The sequence below is a fragment of the Thamnophis elegans genome, chromosome Z (genome assembly GCF_009769535.1).
Source record: "Thamnophis elegans isolate rThaEle1 chromosome Z, rThaEle1.pri, whole genome shotgun sequence".
NCBI lineage: Eukaryota > Metazoa > Chordata > Lepidosauria > Squamata > Colubridae > Thamnophis > Thamnophis elegans.
Genome location: NC_045558.1, coordinates 281,043 through 298,756, shown reverse-complemented (window position 1 = coordinate 298,756; position 17,714 = coordinate 281,043). Strand labels below are relative to the sequence as shown.

The 17,714-nt window shown below is 57.0% G+C and overlaps 2 protein-coding genes across 4 annotated transcripts; both read left to right on the top strand.

Annotated features, from left to right (window-relative positions):
- The first annotated feature begins 183 nt into the window (after positions 1-183).
- On the top strand, positions 184-8,385 carry LOC116520818 (F-box/LRR-repeat protein 14-like). Of its 2 annotated transcripts, XM_032235207.1 has the most exons (16): positions 184-279; positions 387-493; positions 588-849; positions 942-1,071; positions 1,252-1,627; positions 2,008-2,097; positions 2,680-2,752; positions 2,872-3,065; positions 3,147-3,389; positions 3,589-3,687; positions 4,388-4,581; positions 4,671-4,845; positions 5,555-5,711; positions 6,444-6,597; positions 7,004-7,115; positions 7,816-8,385. In XM_032235207.1, the coding sequence occupies exons 6-16, from the start codon at positions 2,040-2,042 to the stop codon at positions 7,983-7,985; spliced, it is 1,629 nt and encodes a 542-aa protein (XP_032091098.1). In that variant the 5' UTR covers positions 184-279; positions 387-493; positions 588-849; positions 942-1,071; positions 1,252-1,627; positions 2,008-2,039; the 3' UTR covers positions 7,986-8,385. The 2 variants fall into 2 exon arrangements, with proteins under 2 accessions (XP_032091098.1, XP_032091097.1); XM_032235206.1 differs by having other exon boundaries at positions 1,252-2,097.
- A 1,347-nt stretch (positions 8,386-9,732) lies between these two features.
- Positions 9,733-13,470, top strand: LOC116523067 (GTPase IMAP family member 2-like). 2 transcript variants are annotated; one of them, XM_032238246.1, is made up of 4 exons: positions 9,733-9,816; positions 10,737-10,811; positions 11,278-11,305; positions 12,377-13,470. In XM_032238246.1, the coding sequence occupies exons 2-4, from the start codon at positions 10,773-10,775 to the stop codon at positions 13,165-13,167; spliced, it is 858 nt and encodes a 285-aa protein (XP_032094137.1). In that variant the 5' UTR covers positions 9,733-9,816; positions 10,737-10,772; the 3' UTR covers positions 13,168-13,470. The 2 variants fall into 2 exon arrangements, with proteins under 2 accessions (XP_032094137.1, XP_032094136.1); XM_032238245.1 differs by having other exon boundaries at positions 10,737-10,832.
- Positions 13,471-17,714: the final 4,244 nt, after the last annotated feature.

Genomic DNA, 17,714 nt, shown 5'->3' with positions numbered 1-17,714 from the left:
GTGCGCGCACACACAGACACAGACACACACACCCAGGAATTGGAGGGAGGGCCGGGCGCCCAGCGACTCCCCTCCGATCTCTCCCCCACCGCTCCCGGACCCTTCCGCTACTCCGAGCGGCTGCGAAGGAGCCCCGGAAAGCTGTCGGGACGCATTTCTGCCTGTTCTTGGGGGCGGGGGCAGGCGGGGAGGGGGCGTGGGGGGGCGGGTCGCGTCCCGGCCCAATGGGAGGAGGCGCGTCTTCCTCTTCCGCCTGACTTCCCGAGCATGGAGCCCGCGGTGGGTGGCTGGGCGCTGGTGGGGAAAGGGGGGGTGAGTGAGTGGGTGGTGGGGCGGGCTGGGCAGCCGTTCAACCGGTCGAGCCTTAGCCGCCTCTCGCCTTGCAGACGGTCGGGGGGCTGCAGCGGGCCTTGCGGGAGATGGGCTTCGGCGAGGGGCAGGTGGGGGCCGCCCTGCGCGCAGGCTGCCTGAGCGTCCCGGAGGCGGCAGACTGGTGAGTGGGGGGCTTTGAATGGGGGGCTTTGGGGGAGGGGCGCGGGGTCTTCTTAAGCCCCTCCCTCTGGTCGTCTCTCCTTCCCCGGATTCAGGCTGCTGCGCGATCGCCCGGACGGGGGTCCCCAGGCGCCTCCTCCCCGTCTCCGGCTCTTCCCGGGGGTCTCGGAGCCCCGCGCCACCGACGCCTTCCAAGCCTCCCGGGCGCCCCTCCTAGTGGACGGGATGGGGGCAGCTGAGATCCCCGGGGGGGTCCCGGCCACGCCGGCGTGGGACGATGAGGCGCAAGCCCGGGATTTGGCGGATCGCTCGCAGCTGGTCCAGCAGCTGAAAGCCTTGAAGAGGACGAAGCAGCGGGTGAGCTGCGCTTGGAGGGTGGGGGTAGAATTTGCGAGCGATCCAAAGGCCGGACCCGCGCGGCAACTTTCCCCCTGCTCTGCCTTCCCCAGGAGCGCGAGTTGGCCTTGCAGAGACCGACGGCAGCACCGAGCCGGGGCGACAGCAACCCCCCGGCGGGTCCCGGGATGCGCGCAGGCAGAGGCGATCCAGCCGCCCGGCAGTGCGCAGTGCCTGCTGGTGGTGAGGAGACGCGAGGAATCCCTCACCCCAAATGAGGCGGAAAGGGTAGCGGGTCAGCGCCGAAGGCGAACCGGGGGCAACCAAGCTCCGGACAATGACCTCTTTCTCTCTTCCCTTTTTCTTTCTCTCTTTCTTTCTCTCTTTCTTTTTCTCGTTCTCCGCCCCCCCCCCCGCCCCCAGATCCGCCTGCCCAGCGGGGACTCTCTCCGCCGGACCTTCCCGGCCGAGGCCTCCCTGCAGAGCGTCCAGCGGTTCCTCCGGTCGCAACACCCGGAGCTCCCGCCCGCCTCCTCCTTCCTGCAGGCCGCCCCCAAACGGCGCTTCGGACCGGCCGACCTGCCGCTGTCGCTGCTGTCGCTGGGCCTGGTGCCCGGGGCCACCCTCTGCGTCGTCGACCCGGCGTCCGGGGGCGCCTCGCCCCCCCTCGCCCCTCCGGAGCCCCTCCCAACAGAGGGGAGCCCCTGCTTGCAGTGGGCCGAAAACCCCCCTGGCACCGCGCAGGAGGGTCTCTCGAGCCGAGGGGGGGAGGTTTCCTCCCGGGACCCCCATCGGTGGGGTGAGCGAACTGGCGGCTTGGGTGGGTGGGCTGCGGGCTTGAGCCTCGTTCATGCGGCTGATCAGTTATTCCTCCCTCCATGGGGAGGGGGCTTTGCCCGTCGCCTGAGCAAGGGAGGGCCCGTCCTGCTATAGGGGAGCTGCAGGTGGTGGTGGGGGGGGGGTTGTCTTTGGCCTGGGGCAGGAAGGTTTGGGTTGGGGGCTGCAGGGTTTTCCCCAGGCTGGCCTTGCAGAAGAGCTGGGTGAGGGTCTCTGCCTTCCCCTGCTCCCTCCCCCTCCCCCTGTCCTGGTAGGGTGGGACACACACAGCCTCGGCTTCAGGGAGGGAGGGGGCTGGTTCCTCCCTCCCCTAACCTTCTCCACTCTGGGGGTCTCCGGCAGGCAGGGGGCAGAAGCTGGACTCTGCGGAGCCCATGGAGCAGGACCCGCCGGCAGCCAGCAGGGGGCAGCAGGCGCTGGGGGAAGAGCCAGGTGAGTCTGGAGGGAGGGGGGCGGGGCTGGTTGGCCCGGAGCTTCCTGTGCTGTGACAACCATCCAGATGAGGGAGCAGCAACCGGTGGCTCTTGGGCCGCATGTGGCTCTCTCATCCCTCTGCTGCGGCTCCCTGTCACTCAAAACAGGCGTCACAACCGCCAATGTGCGACACCATTTCCTGAGCTTTTGCCCCCCACCCCCCACTCCGGTAGGCCAACCCTGGATAAGAAGGGCCAGAAAAGTTCCAGAAGAAAAGAACTTTTAATTCAACTACATACGCTGGTTTTGTGGCCACTCGGGAAATAGTCCGGCACCAGAAGGGTTTTGTGTTTTGTCCTCCCTGGGTTTCCTTTCCTTTGGGTGTTGCCAACTCCTGATCCAGACTGAGAGAGAGAAAGCCGTGGAGGTCATCTAGTCTGACCCCCTACTCAAGCAGGAGATCTCTGCAGAATTTCGGAATGGGAAGGCACTCAGAGGTCATCTAGCCCAGCCCTCTGCTTGAGCAGGAGACCCTCAGAGAATCCTAGAATGACAGCACTGAGAGGGTCTCTTACCCACTCCTCTCCTTCCTGTTCACAGGCGTCTTGCCTGCTGCCCGCGACAACCCTGCGGAGTCTGGCCATTGGTGGCCGCAGGAGGGCCACCGGCTGCGGTAGGGCATTTCCAGCCGGGGGGGGGGGATGTGCCAGCTGTTGCCATGGCACAGAAGAAGCCTGTGGTGGGGGTGGGGAGTTGAGCAGGGGCCCGTTTGAAGGATCTCTTTGCCCCCAGGAGGGAAGCCGAGGGGAGCAGCCCGGCACCCCTGCCCCTCGCCGTAGCCCGGGCAGCCGAGCAGCGCCAACGCCGAATGCCCGTCCAGGGGGAGAACGGCCAGGTTGGATCGGGGTCCCCTGCAGCCTCGGTTTCCCTTCCGGTGCCTTCGCTGTTCAGGCTGTGTCTTCAGGGGGCGGCCAGCCTCATCTCAGGTAGAAACCCCCCCCTCTCTCTCTCTGACCCCCCCCTCCCCAAGGGCTCCGAGTTGCCCACTGGCCTCTCTGCCCCTCCAGCCCCCAGCAAGCAGTACCGCGGCAGCCTGGCCTCGCTGCCTCCCGGTCTGGCCCAGGTGTTGCTGGAGCACCTGGTGGGAGAGGCTCGCCTGCACCCTGGCAGCATGCGGCTCTTCTCCGGCTGCCCCCTGCGGACCCTCCGCCTGGATTGCTACCCCTACGCCACCAACCGGCTGCTCGGGGGGCTGCCAGCGTTTCCCGGCTTACAGCGGCTGAGCCTCTTCGGCTGCTCACTTATCACAGGTGAGAGGGGAACCTCTTGGCAACTGACCGGGACGTGGCCTGCGCGGGCTGTGTCTCCGGCCTGCCCTGGGAGGAAAATTGAGGGAGGGTGGAAGGGGTGGCTGGGTTGACTCGGGCCCTTGTTCCCCCCACCCAAGAAGCAGAAGTTGGGATGGGGGGGGCTGAGCTAAGCAGCCCCCCCTCTTATCTCCCCCCCCAGACCAAGGTCTGTCCGCAGTGCAGCGTCTTTTGCACCTGCAGCAGCTAAACCTCTCGGCCTGCGTGAAGCTGAGTGACAACTGCCTGCCGTTCCTGAAAGGTTTGTCTAGAGGGAGGGAGGGAGGGAGAGAGAGGGAGGGAGGGAGGGGAGGGAGAGAGAGAGAGAGACTGAGTTGATCAATTGGAATAGAGTTGGAAGAGACTTTGGAGGTAAGCAGGAGACCCAGAGAAGCCCAGGAGGACAAAAGTAGGAAGGGATCTTAGAGGGAAAGAAGAGAAGAAAGTAAAAAAGAAGGAAGAAGAAAAGAAAGAAAAAGAGAGAGAGAAAGAAAATAAGTAAGAAAATAAGAAAGTGAGAATGAAAGAAAGAGGGAAGAAAGAAAAGAAAGAGGGAAGGAAGGAAAGAAAAGAAAATAAGAATGTAAGAAAGAAAAAGAGAATGAAAGAAAGAGGGAAGAAAGAAAAGGAGGGAAGGAAAGAAAAACAAATAAGAAAGGGAAAGAAAGAAGGAGGGAAAAAAGAAAGAAAATAAGAAAGAGAAAGAAAGAAAGAGGGGAAAAAGAAAGAGAAAGAAAGAAAGAAAGAGAAAGAAAGAAAGAAAGAAAGAAAGGGAAGTAGGGAAAGAAGAGAAAGAACCAAAGAAAGAAGAGGAAGGACGTCCTTAGCCCTGAATGCCCCCATTGCCCCCCATCCGATGGGCCTAAGCCCTGACCTGGCAAGTGGGGGTGGGGGGGAAGTGGCTGGTGAAGGAGGAGGGGGGGTCACCTCCCACCCCCTCCTCCCCCCTCCCCCTCCCTCAGGGCTGCCGGAGTTGTCCCACCTGGCGCTGGACCAGACCGGCGTGACGGATGCCGGCCTGAGGGGGCTCCTCCTGGGGCCTCCCTCCGCCCTCTCCCACCTGAGCCTCAACCGGACGGGGGTCACCGAGCGCACCCTCTGCCTCCTGCCCCACTGCGCCCCCAAACTGTGTGAACTCGGCCTCAAGCAGACCGGCGTAAGTGGGGGGAGCCCGGAGGGGGGGATTCGGGAGGGTTAGAATGGGGAGAGGCATTTCTTATAGCGTCGGGCGGTGTCTGTCCTCAGATCAGCGACGTGTCTGCCCTGCGTCACTCGGAGGCCCTGCGGAGGCTGTTCCTGGATGACACCCCCGTGAGTGAGGCCTCCCTCGGGACCCTCGCCTCCCACCCGGCCCTCGGCTGCCTGACCCTCTCTGGCGTCCAGTCGGTCGCTGGGGATCGGGCTCTGGAGCTGGTCTCAGGTACGGGCCGGAGGTGGGCTGCTCCAGATGGGGCCTCCCTGTCCTGGGCTGGCAGGGCCCCTGCAGCCTCTCTCCAGGCAGCTGTTGGAGGGGGACAGGTGGGGTGGGGGGAGCCTGGCTAGGGGGGAGGGCAGGAGGAATCACAAAAGCCCCTCCTGGGTCCCTTCAACTGGGAGATGCGGGAAAGGAGGGGAAGGAGGAAGAAGGAAAAGGAGGAGGGAGGAGGGATGGAAGAAAAACAGATGGAGGAATAAAGGAACAAGTTTTCAAGAATTGAGGGAGGAAGAAGGGGAGGGAGGGAAAGAAAGAAGGAAGGAAGACGGGAGGAAGGAAGTAGATTGGAAGAAGGGGGAAGGAGGAGGGGAGGAAGAAGGGAAGGAGGGAGGAAGGTTGAGGAAGGAGAGAAGAATGGAGAGGGAAGAAAGGAAGGAGAGTCAGGGGGAGAGGAAGGAGATAGATTGGAGGAGGGGAGGGAGGGAAGAAACAAAGGAGAGATGGAGGAGTAAAGGAAGGAGTTTGGAAGAAGGGAGGAAGGACAGGGGGAAGGAAAGGAAGAAGGGAGGAAGGAAGTAGATTGGAGGAAGGAGGGAGGGGAGGGTCAGCCCAGGCCGGGCAAAGAGCAAAGGAAACAGTGGGGGGGGGCTGCAGGTTTTGTTTGGAGGGGCCTGGGGGGGCCTCCCTCTGAGGCCTCCGGTGGCCCCTTTCCCAGCTCTGCCCCTGAGCCGGCTGGGGCTGCCGAGCCGCCACACAGTGACCGACGTTGGCCTGGCTGCCGTCTGCCGACTGTCCGGCCTCCTGGAGCTGGACCTGACCGACTACATCCACATCACGGACGAGGGGCTGCGGGCGTTGCCTGGGCTGGGGAGGTGAGCTCCCCCCCCCCACCCTCCCCCTCTTACCTGCCCCAGCTTCACCCCCAGCCCCTCCCCCCACAGGAGCTCCTTAAAGACCCCCGGTGGGGGGAGGTCTCTGCCCCCCAAATCGGAACATAGAGGGCCAGAAAGGCAGCCTTTGCCTTACCTGAGCAGAAGGGAGGGGGAAAGGGAGGAGAGAGGGGGAAGGGAAGAGGAGAAGGAAGCAAGGGAAGGGGTAGAAAGGAAAGGGAGGGGGGAGGAAGAAAAAGAAAAATGAAAGAGATAGAAAGGGAGGGAGGAATAAAGGAAAAGAAAGAGAAGAGGGAGAAAGAAAAGGGAGGAGGAAAGAAAGGAAAAAAGAAAGGAAAGAAAGGGTGAGAGGAAGAAAGGAAAAAGAAAAATAGACACAAAAAGGAAAAGGAAAAGAGGAAGGAAGGAAAAAGAAAGATAGAAAGGGACAAAAGAGAGAGAGAGAGAAAGGAAGGAAGGAAGGCAGAAAAAAGAAGTGCGGAGGATGGGAAGAAAAAAGGAAAGAAAGGAGGGAGGATGGGAGAAGGGAAGGAAAAAAGAATGAAAGGAAAGACAAAAAGAAAAGAAAGGGAGGAAGGAAGGAAAAGGGAGAGAGGAAAGAAAGAGAGGAAGAAAGAACATGGGCCCCCTTCTATGAGACACCCCCACCCCGACCAGAGGATGCCCATCCCTGTCTGGACTCGCACTCAGGGCCCCGGCGTGGCTCTCTTGCAGGCTGCGGCGCCTGTCCCTGGCCAACACGCGGGTGACGGATGAGGGCCTGCCCCACGTCCGGCCCCTGCGGCTTCTGGAGGAGCTGCGCCTGGACCGCCTGCCCGTCTCCAGCGCTGGCGTGGCCCACTGCCTCACGGGCCTCCCCCACCTGCAGGTATGGCTGCCAGGCAGTCCTCACCTGACGCCCGTTCCTCCAACGAGGGACCTCCGACCGTTCCTCCCACCCAAATTCCCACGCCTTTACCAGGGGCCCAAGCGTCCCGGGTGGGTGGGTGTGTCACGCAATGCCCCCCTCCCACGAGTCGATGGGGAAGCCCGATTTGCTTAACAACCGTGGGACAAAGAACGGCCGTGCCTCGCTTAAGAACTGCGGCGAGAAAAGTTGCAAAATGGGCCCAAACTCTCTTAACAAACGTCTCACGTGGACGAGAAACGTGGGGCTCCCTTGGCGTCGTAACTGGAATTTGGCTGGATCATTGGGTTAGGGGCGTCGGGGGAGGCTTTTTGCCCCCCAGCAAAGGGGGATCCCCAGTGCTGCGATTGGACCCCCCCTTTCCTAGGTGCTGAGTCTCGCTGGCACAGCCGTTGGAGACCCCGTAGCCAGGCTGGGCCTCGCGGAGTGCCGTCGGCTGCTCAAGCTCAACCTGAGTGATACCCGCCTGACTGACCAAGGTAGGGAATGTGTGGGACCTCCAGCCCCCCATATAAGGGGAACCCTCCCTCGAGCCAGCCCCCTTTCTTTCATCCCTTTCTTTTTCCTTCCCTCCGTCTTTTTCTTTCCTTCCTTTTTCTTTCTTTCTCTTTCCTTTCCTCCCTCCTTCCTTCCTCCTGTTTTTTCCTTCCTTTCCTTTTTCTTTCCTTCCCTCCCACCCTCCTTTTTATCTCTTCCTTCCTTTTCTCTTTCCTCCCTCCTTCCTTTCCTTTTTTCCTTCCTTCCTTTTTCTTTCCTTCCTTCCCCCTTCTCTGCTTCCTTCCTTCCTTTTATTTCTTTCCTTTCCTCCCTCCTTCCTCCCTCTTGTTCATTCCTTCATTTCCTTTTTCTTTCCTTCCTTCCTTTCCTCCTTCCCTCTCTTCTTTCTCTGCTTCCTTCCTTTTATTTCTTTCCTTTCCTCCCTCCTTCCTTCCTCTTGTTCATTCCTTCGTGTCCTTTTTCTTTCCTTCCTTCCTTTTCTTTCTTTTTCTTTCCTTCCTTTCCTCCCTCCCCTTTCTCTTTTTCTTTCTTTCTCTTTCCTTTCCTCCCTCCTTCCTTTTTCTCTTCCTTCCTTTTCTTTCTTTCCTTTCCTCCCTCCTTCCTTCCTCTTGTTCATTCCTTTTCCTTTCCTTCCTTCCTTCATCCTGCCTCCCTCAACGTGCCCTCCCCAAATCTTTCCAGGGCTCCGCCTCCTGGCTCAGCTGCCCCTTGTCCAGCTCAACCTCGAAGGCTCGGGGGTGACAGCTGCCGGTGTGGCCGAGCTTCTGGCCGCCTGCCCCACCCTCGCCCGCGTCCGCAGTGGCCGCCTGAGGGTCTTGTCTCCGACGGATGAGGAAGAGCCCGGCCACTAGGTGGCACATCTGTCCCCGCGATACCGGGGAGATGCCTCAGCTGGCTTGGAGATTTCGCCTCTCCGGAGATGGAGAAGTGCCAGGCGGAGACTTGGGGTCCATCCGGCTGCTCTTGTTTGGAAGGGACCTCGGAGGTCATGTAGTCCAGCCCCCTGCCTGAGCCGGCTTTCCTCTGGAGAAACTGCTGGAGAGCCTTCCTGCAGACCTCCCCCCCCCCTCGGCCTTTGAGGATGAGCTGAGGGGAGGGTTTGCAAGATGGTTCCTGGGGGGGGGGGATAGGAAGACGTAAAGCCCCCTCCCCAGTTCAGGGGCTGCTGCGTGTGTCCAGGAAGAGCCCTGGGAAGCCACAATCTTTGTGCCTTGACCGTGTCCAATAAAACCGCTGCTTGTTCTGACTCTTGTTCTGGATGCGGCCTTTCTTTTCCCTGGTCTGTGTGTGTGTGGGGGGGGGGGGCTTTCTGAGGGGGGTGGGTGGCAATGACAAGGTCCTCCCTCCTGTGCCCCCCTCCCCAGCACCACAATGGGCCAGGTGGTGGTGGTGGAGGGAGGGGAGGGGGCCCTTGGGGAGTCATCCTGGGCAGTCCCCAAGACGGCCCCTCGGCCAGGCTGGCACTCTGAGATGCAGCTCGGCTCCTGCTTTAGGGACGGGCGCCTGGAGGGGACCCAACTAGGGAAGGTCATCAGTGCCGGAAGGGTGGAAGAGGGGGAGGGGGAGGGAGGACTGGGGGGTTCTTGGTGCTCTCTGGGCTTTCAGGAGCCAACTAGGGAGAATCAGCTGACTCAGGGGAGGACTTAGGACCTTCTCTCTCAGCCCAGCCTACCTCACAGGGCTGTTGTGGGGAAAAGGGGAATGTCGGATAAATGGATGGAGAGATAGATAGATAGATAGAGAGAGAGAGAGAGAGAGAGAGAGAGAATAAATACAAAGAGAGAGGGAGATGTGAGGCACGAGTATCTCTTGGCTCCTTCAGCCATCGTGTGTTGGGATCCCGAGGGCTCCACCTCCTTCTTCGGCCTGCTGCCAAACGGCCAACAACTCGTGGTTGATTGCGTCCACTTTGCCAACTTTTCAACCACTCCCAAAGGTGGATGTAGGCTCCCCCCAACCCTCCCCAACCCTCCCCCCCCCGCGCTTTGGGTGCCACCGCTTCCTTATTGGGGGGGGACACCCATGGGGGTGGGAGAGATTGAGCAGCCGGTGGGAGCTGGCTGGGCGGTCGGCAGGAAATTAATTCGGTTTGTTCGGGGGGGGGTAGATTTTAAGGAGGGGGCGGTTGGGTACAAGGGGTCAGGAGCGTTTTCAAGAGTTGGGGTCTCTTCCGCTCCCCCTTTAGGCCTCACAGGTGCAAAGAAGACCCCCCCCCAAGGGGAAGGTGGGTAGGACTGAGGACACGTTACAAGGGGCGGGGCGGATTGAAAGCCCCCTCCCCACTGCGAAGGGCTTGAGTGGTGGTCGAGAGGAAGAAACAGCCGAAGAGGAGGGGGTCTCGAAAGCGGTTTTGCCTTGGGAGGGGGCTTTGCCGGGTGTGGGGAGTGGGGTGGGGGCTCATCCGCCTCTGCTCGGCGGTGGCCAGACTTCCCACTCACCCACCGGGAGTCCAAAGAGGTTTGAGCAGCCTTGGGGAGAAGGGGAGGGGGATAAGCCCCTGCTGCCTCGCTCCAGCCCGCAAGGAGGCGAGGCGGAAAAAGAGGAGAGGAGGGGGCGATGCCGGGCGTTGCCCGCCTCCACTTTCGCTTTCGTTTTCTGGGACTTTCGCTGCAGAAGCCACGTAGCACCGCGGGGAAGGAGACCGAGGTCGCAGAGTGAGACGGAGGCCCCTCCACGACGAAGGCAAGAAGGGAGGAGGGTCTCACGGGGGTGAGGGTCCCGCAGGGAGAGACCCCTCCCCCTCCAGATCCGCGGAAAGCCCACCCACCCACCTAGCTCCCTCCGCCCGGGCTGAGCTCTCTGCTCCCCCCACGCCGATTGCTTTCCCGCCCCACCCCCACCCGGGCCGTGGGAAAGAAAGGCGCCCCCACCCACCCCAAAGCGAAAGCGGGCAGGAGTTGCGCCACCCCCTCCCCCGCTTCCCTTCCTGCTCCAGGATCGTCCGGCGCCCCCGAGCAACTCTTTTGCCTTTGGTTGGGGCAGGGAAGAAGAGTGGGGCAGTGCCCCTCCCTTTGCGGGGACGGGGGGCTACGCAGGGTCTTCGGGACCCTCGCTTAAAAACGTCGGGGGTCTCTTGAATGTGGTGGGCGGGGGGCGCGGCTTCTTCCTGCTCCCCATAGAAGATCCGCTGGGAGAGGCGTCACCGTCTGGGTCAGCCGTGGGGCGGCTCGTGACCTAAAGAGGAGGGGCAGCGCTCCCCTTTCCCCCCCCCCCAGGAGCCGCGCCCCCCAGCCCCTCCTTCCACTCAGAAAGGGGGGAGATCTGCCCTCTTCAACCCGGAATGAAGGAGACGTTTTCTAAGACTCCGAACAATTAAGCAGTTCGTGGTTAATTAACCATCAGCAATTAAGCTTGCCAAAGGAAGTTGTGGGGATGTCCAACAGTGGAGATTTTCAAGGAGAGGGTGGGCGGCCATTTGTCTGGAATGGTTGGGGGGGTCTCCTGCTCCAGGAGGGGCTTGAACTAGATGACCTCTGAGGCCCCTTCCGGCTCTGTGATTGTGTAATTCTTCAAAGGTCTCCTGCTTGAACAGGGAGTTGGACTAGATGACCTCCGAGGTCCCTTCCAGTACCCTTCTGATTAACTCTCATCCCCCCCCCCAGACTAAGGCACCCCCTGGAACCCCCCTGAAGCCAAGAATGACCTACCAGTCAACTTCGGAGACACCCTGGCTAGAAGTGAGAACATCTTCTGAAAGGGTTGGTGTGGGTGTTTGTGTGTGACTGTTTTGGGAAAGGGGACACTCGGAATTTGGGGCCCCCCGAATAGCCTCCAGGGCCAGTTTGGGACCGCCCCCCACCCTGCACCCAACCAGCCCTCTTCTTACGATAGGCAGCAAGAGAGGATCTGCTGCCAAATTATGCAGTGGCCCTGCCCCAAAGAATGGGGGTCCCCCAGCCCCACTTCCCCACTCCCCCTTTTCCACTTGGTGGCCCCCTCCTGCCTTCCCTCTTCCCCCTCCCTCCCTGCCCCTCCTTTGCTCCTTTCCTGGCTCCCTTCAGGGACTCCAGAGCAGCTTCGGGGCGGGGCCTTGAATGGGGTGGGGGACCAGGCTGTGGTTTCTGGGCAGGGGGCCGTTGACATGCCAAGCCCTCTGGGTATTGAGAGCCACATCTGACCTGTGTTTCCTTTCCGCTCTTCCAGGAAGCCATGGATGAGGAGCCCACGCTGGGTAAGTGAGGAGGCCATGCCTGGAATTTGAGTGGGGGTCTTTGGGGCGGGGGTCAACACACTTGGAAAGCCAGTGAATTCCGGTTCTGAAGCGCTGCACCGGATGGGTCTCTTCCCATAGTGGGCCCTCTGAAGGGCTGCCTTGGGCCCTCTGTGGAGACCCCTCCCCACTCCTGAGTTACCCTCTCCCTTCCTCCCTGAGGATCTCCGCTGCCCACCAACGGTCCCCTCCGGCCTCCACCTAATCTGCTAATCTTTAGGGTCTTAGAGACTCCCCTTGGACTGTGTCTGTTTCGGGGGGCGGGAATATGCAGGACAGCCACAGAAGGCAGCCATCTCACTGATGGGCTGTGAAGATCAGGCAGGCAGGAAAAATGGGGGGCGGGAGGTGTTGGGCCTTGGATGGACCCATTTCAGCAAACTCTCTGGATCGACCAGAAAGGATCCTTCACGATTTCCCTACTCTACACAGATTGTCCTCCCTGTAGGTTTGATCTCACTCTGTCCGAAACAAACCAAGTTGGAAGATGGCTTGCAAACTTCCTGGGGGGAGACGGGGAGGGTCCAGCCTGGTTGGTCAAGCCTGTCTTTGTATCCTGCCCTCCCCCCCAGCCCAGTGAGTCAGAGATCCCCCCGCAATCCTTTGTCAGTGGGCTTGAGCCGATTCAGTTTACTTGGACCCAGCTTTGCTGGTGAGGACTGGATGCAGTGACTGTGTTCGGACATATGGTAGTGGAGCGCTGAGGTGGGGCTCGCTCTTGGGACCCCGGCTGCCCTCTGAAACCAGAGGGTAGTTTTGCAATTTTGGGCTTCGTCGTTTAATCTGTGGAGTTTTCCTAAAGTCGGGATTTCCGTGTTGTGAGAATCTGTGCAACTGAGCAGCGCAATTTAGCAATTTTGGGAGTGTCCCGAAAAACTATCATTAAATCACTTCAGGACAGGGGTGATTCTTTTGCAAAATCATCACCCATTCCCAGCCTGCTCAATGATGCCCCATATTGGATTATGGTCCCCTTTTTCTTCCTGGACACGTGATAAATCTCTCAATTCCTTTTTGTAATGTCATCTTCAGAACACACAGGTGAAGACGACGAACTCCGGCTGATCCTCGTCGGAAAGTCCGGAGGCGGGAAAAGCGCCACTGGGAACACCATCCTCGATCGGAAGGAGTTCGAGTCCATTGTGGCGGCAAAGACCACCACCCTGCGTTGCAGAAAAGGTCAGGGGGATTGGCAGGGTAGGCCGATCTCCGTAGTCGACACGCCAGGCCTTTTTGATTCCGAAAACTATGATGAGATTGTACGACGGGAGATTGTGGCTTGCGTGGAGCTCTCCCGGCCTGGCCCCCATGCCCTGATTTTGGTGAGCCAGGTGGGACGCTTCACCACCGAAGACGCAACCGCTGCTAAGTGTGTCTGGGATATCTTTGGGGCCGAGTCCGCCAGGCACACACACGTCCTATTTACCTGCGTGGAGGATTTGGGCGGGACCCCCCTGCAGGAGTACATCCAAGAGTCCAACAACAGGAATCTGCAGGGAGTGATTCGGCAATGTGGGAACCGCTTCTGTGGGTTCAACAACAGGGCCGAGGGAGATGAGCGGAAGAGGCAGGTCTCGGTTCTGATGAAGATGGTGCAGACAACCGTTTCAGTGAATGGGGGAAGATACTACACCAACCGGCTGTACGAAATACCCAACGTTCGGGATGAGGATGTCAAAGCGTTCCTGGCCGAGAACAAAACGGGCAGAGAAAGGGTCTTCCAGAGATCCTGGGGCTCCATCAAAATTGTGAAAGTGGCTGCAGCGTGTTTCTTGTTCGTGGCCATTGTGATCGCCATTATTCTCATGGCCCTCTATTTGTGAGGGGGCTCCTCCTTTCTACCTCTGTAACCGTCTGGTTCGGGCCCGCAACCGAACAGGACGGATACAGATGTCAACGGATAGTTAGGACTGCAGAAACAACCGTCCCAACCAGCCTACCGTCCATTGTAGATTCCATGGGTCAGAAGAGGGGCTGTGAAAACAGCTACAGACCCCTCCCATCCTGGACGGAATCTATTTTAACTTCTCCCCTCACGTTGATGCCATAGGGCCGGGATGGCGAACCTAAGGCATGTGTGCCACAGGTGGCATATGGAGCCATTTCTGAGGGCACGTGAGCTGTTGCCCTGTCAGCTCCAGCGCACATGCGCATGCTGGCCAGCTAATTTCGCCCCTGATTTTCAGCCGTTTTCGCCCTCCGGAGGCTTCCCTGAAACCTCTAGAAAGAGAAAAATGGCCCAACACGCAAACTGGAAGTTGAGGAAGGAACTTCCGGTTTGCACATTGGGCTGATTTTCGCCCTCCTGAAGCCTCCGGAGGGACAAAAACGGCCCGCAAATCAGAAGTCCGAAAACAGCCCATTTCTGGCCTTCGGAGGGCCTCTGGAGGGGGTGGGGAAGGCCTTTTTCACCCTCTCCAGGCTCCTAGAAAGGTCTGAAGCCTAGGGAGGGTGAAAAATGGCTCCATTGCGTGCCAAAAGTAAGTCTTTCTCCTCTTTTCTACGAAGTGTCTGCTTATCTTCTTATGATTATATCTTTATAGCTTGTATTTACCATTTATATTGCTTTATTTAGTATCCTATCAGGATTGCTGTCGATTGCTCGTTTAGTAGCTGAGTGTGATGAGTCTTATGATGATTGTAATATATGATTATGGTGCTTTATCACTTACTGCTTGTATCTACTGAGAGCTTCTGCACCAGAGACAAATTCCTTGTGTCCGGTCCAATCACACTTGACCAATAAAGAATCTTCTGTTCTCATATGAATTGAATAATTTAGAATATTTTGTTTTAAAATGAAGGATAAGGATAATAATAACCTGTGTCGCCAGCCTTCCACTCACCCCCGACTGGGCAAAGTCTCGCAACCAGGGCCGGCCGTCAGCGAACGGAGCACCCTCCCAAATCGTGAGTATGGGCTCGGGCTTCTCGAAGGCTCAGACTACACACCTGCAGGAGCTTCGGGATATCCCCAAATTCTCCATTGCAATCTCTCAAGCAGCAGATCGCTTGCTTCCCCTTCCCCTCTCTCTATTGGCTGACATCTAAGAATTGTCTCATTTACCCTGAGAGGGGCTCTCTTAAAGTCTCCTTATGGATCAAATTGGGTATTTACTTCCATGAGGAACCTCGAGCCCCCCGGAAGTTCTCACTACTTGGAGACTTCTTGTAAGATGCCTTCAAATTCATGAGGAAGATATGCAGGGGGCTGCTTTTAAGCCCTCGAAATCACCTCCCCCGCACTACGAGGAGATCGCCCCTCCTGCTGGCCAGGCGATGGCCTTCTCTGAGACCCCTCCAACTCCCCTGGCCCCTCCGGAAGAGAAGACGTCCCCTCTCCCTTCCGCCGCCATATCAATCTGACTCTAAATTGGCCCCATCGGAAAAAGCCACTGCTTTGATGACATTTTCATCCCTGAGCACCTGAATTCTTTTCACAGATGTTTCACACAGCAATTGATTTATAGGATCCGAATTGGAATGGAGAAAAATGGTTTTGTGTGTGCATGAGTGTGTGTGTTTGAGTGAGCGAGGGATCCAGTAAGGGAACTGCGCCTATTTAGGAAAGTAGGTAAATTATGGGGACAGGTTGGGCAGTAGAGAGTAAAGAGAAAGTGATGAAAGAGTGGGAGAGAGGAAGAAAGAAAAAGAGTAAAAGAGACAGAAAGAGACAAAGAGGAGAGAGAGAAAGAGTGAGAGAAGGGAGAAAGTGACAGAAGAATGGAAAAGAGGGAAAGAGAAAGTGATGAGAGGGAAAGAGAAAGTTAAAAGAGGGAAAGCGAATGTGAAGAGAGGGAAAGAGAAAGAAGAGAGGAAGAGGAAAGAGATATCCCACAGCCCTTATAACACCCCTGTGTTTTTTATAAAAAAGGAAATCTGGTAAATGGCGTTTTTTGCATGATTTGCGGGCTGTTAATAAAATTCTCCAACCCGTGGGAGCGCTGCCTCCCCAGTGCGGCCTCCCCAATCCAAATTTGATTCCCCAAGAATGTGATCTCATGACACTTGTCCACTATTTCTCAGACACCCACCCTTTTTGCAGCCCTAATTACAAAAGCCCTTCCCCTCCAGTGGAAGCCTCCTTCAACAGCTTTTTCCTATCAAAGACGCTATAACTGTCTTTGCCGATGGGAGCATGTGCCTGGCAGGAGGATGGTACATGGCACACCCAGCTCACAGAGCCACAAAAATCTGCTCAAAGAGATGAATTGGCTGCTTTCATCTTGGCCTTTCAGTTATTTGATACAAACAACCGTTTAATCTTTATGTGACTCAGATTATAACCTGTTTGTATGAGTCTCATCTCTCTCCTTCTATTGATTCACAACCTTTGTCTCTGTTTCTCACTTTACAAGGTCTTGTCTCCTCTCGCTGTTATTTTTTCCATGTCTCCCATATCTGAAGTCATCAGCCTTTCCCTGGGCCTCTCCAGGAGGGCAATGATGTTGCTGACGCTGCGGCATCAGCCCCCCCCCCCCACCCCATGTCAATGTTTGTTCTGCTATCACACCTTGGGATAGCCACTCTTACTTTCACCAGAATAAAAAAGCGCTCATAAAACAATTTGGCATTACTGCAAATGAGGCCTCTGCCATTGTTCAAGAGCCAAGGTGGCGCAGTGGTTAAATGCAGCACTGCAGGCTACTGCTAGATCAGCAGGTCAGCGGTTCAAATCTCACCGGCTCAGGGTTGACTCATCCTTCCGAGGTGGGTAAAATGAGGACCCAGATTGTTGCTGGGGGCAATATGCTGACTCTGTAAACTGCTTAGAGAGGCCTGGAAGGCCTATGAAGCGGTATATAAGTCTACTGCTATTGCTATTGCTATTGCTATTGCTATTGTTCAGCAGTGCCCTACCTGTAGCCAGCAGGCAAACTCTCTCCCTATGGGAGTTAACCCCAGGGGGACAGAGTGTTGCCAAATTTGGCAAATGGATGTTACCCAATATCCTCCATTTGCCCCTTGGAAATATTTACATGTTTCCATTCAGGCTACATTATGGCATCCCCCCAAAGGGGGAAGCCACAAAACATGTTATCGACCATTGCATTCAAACCTTTGCATCGCTGGGACGCCCAAAAGAGATAAAAACAGACAATGGCCCCGCTTACACAGGTGCAGCCTTTGCTGCCTTTTGTAACCAATGGGGCATTGTGCATAAATTCGGCATTCCTTATAACAGCCAGGGTCAGGCGTTGGCTGAGCGCGCCAACCAGACATTAAAACATGCCCTGGACAGATATATTGGTAATAGGGGAAAAATGCCCCCTGGCCTCCCAGCAGTGCAAGACACGCTTAACTCTTGCCTTTATGCCCTGGATTTTTAAAACCTTACCGGCGGCCCACCATCCTCAGCAGCGACTCATCATTTTGTAGCTCCAGCTACTGCAGACACCTCCCGTCCACCTGTCTACTATTGCTGCTTGCCTGGGAAGGGGCTACGCTGCAATCCAACTGAAAGACAAAGTTCTTTGGATTCCAGGACGGCACGTAAGACCATATTTGCCAAAACCACCTACACAACCACCTACACAAACACAGAAGCAGCCTGACCATGACCAACCAACAGGAACCACAGCTTGAGGCTGTCTCTGTCTCTGACCTGGAAAACAGAGCAGAGCACCCTCTACCCTACCCTCCCTCGACCGGCTGCCCCGTCTTTCGCCGCAGGTCCCCCTATTATGTGTTTGGTTGAATGCTACCTGTTGTCGTTAATTGAACCAGTCCGGAGAAATTGAAACCAGTGTGGAAAAATTACATGATACCGTTCAAGCGGTTAGACAAACATATAAGGCCTCGGACTCCTGGTGGGATTGGATCACCTCTTGGTTACCTAATTTTATCTGGTTGGGAAATGTTTCCAAGACCGTTATAACCCTTGTTGCTTTGGTGATACTGTTGTGCTGCTGTATTCAATGTGTACCCTCTTTATTAACTATGTAAGAATATACTCTCTAGCTTGGCTCCACAGAAGAATATTCACATTGTCAACCACATGGAGTTACATGAACAGTCAACCCCTTCAAGGGGAAAGCTCCCTTCCGCATGCCCAGCGATGAAGAAGGAGACGCTGCCTTTTAAAAACACAAAAACAGTGGAGATGTTGGAATCCATTCTGTGTGTGTGTGTGTGTGCAGGGCAGTTTCTGCTGTCTGAAGCACACATACACAGGGATGCAAAAACATCGCACCAGAAACATCTTTCCGGCCTAAACGGCCAGGACTCACTATGCAGCCTCATGTAACATGAACTATGTGAGCCAGCTTCTCCCACACATGCCCTTTCTCCCCCCTATGCTGTGCTGTAACTTTCTATTCCCCCTTTGCCCACCCTTTGCCATAGCAATATATAGCAATAGCAGTAGACT

What these genes read in the sequence shown, in the direction of transcription:
- LOC116520818 (XM_032235207.1), top strand. Translation starts at nt 2,040, where the DNA reads ATGGAGCAGGACCCGCCGGCAGCCAGCAGGGGGCAGCAGGCGCTGGGG. An exon ending in GGCGGCCAGCCTCATCTCAG is followed by an intron (nt 3,066 to 3,146) that starts GTAGAAACCCCC and finishes CTGCCCCTCCAG; the next exon opens with CCCCCAGCAAGCAGTACCGC. An exon ending in TCGGCCTCAAGCAGACCGGC is followed by an intron (nt 4,582 to 4,670) that starts GTAAGTGGGGGG and finishes GTCTGTCCTCAG; the next exon opens with ATCAGCGACGTGTCTGCCCT.
- LOC116523067 (XM_032238245.1), top strand. Translation starts at nt 10,773, where the DNA reads ATGACCTACCAGTCAACTTCGGAGACACCCTGGCTAGAAGTGAGAACA. An exon ending in TGAGAACATCTTCTGAAAGG is followed by an intron (nt 10,833 to 11,277) that starts GTTGGTGTGGGT and finishes CCGCTCTTCCAG; the next exon opens with GAAGCCATGGATGAGGAGCC. An exon ending in GGATGAGGAGCCCACGCTGG is followed by an intron (nt 11,306 to 12,376) that starts GTAAGTGAGGAG and finishes TGTCATCTTCAG; the next exon opens with AACACACAGGTGAAGACGAC.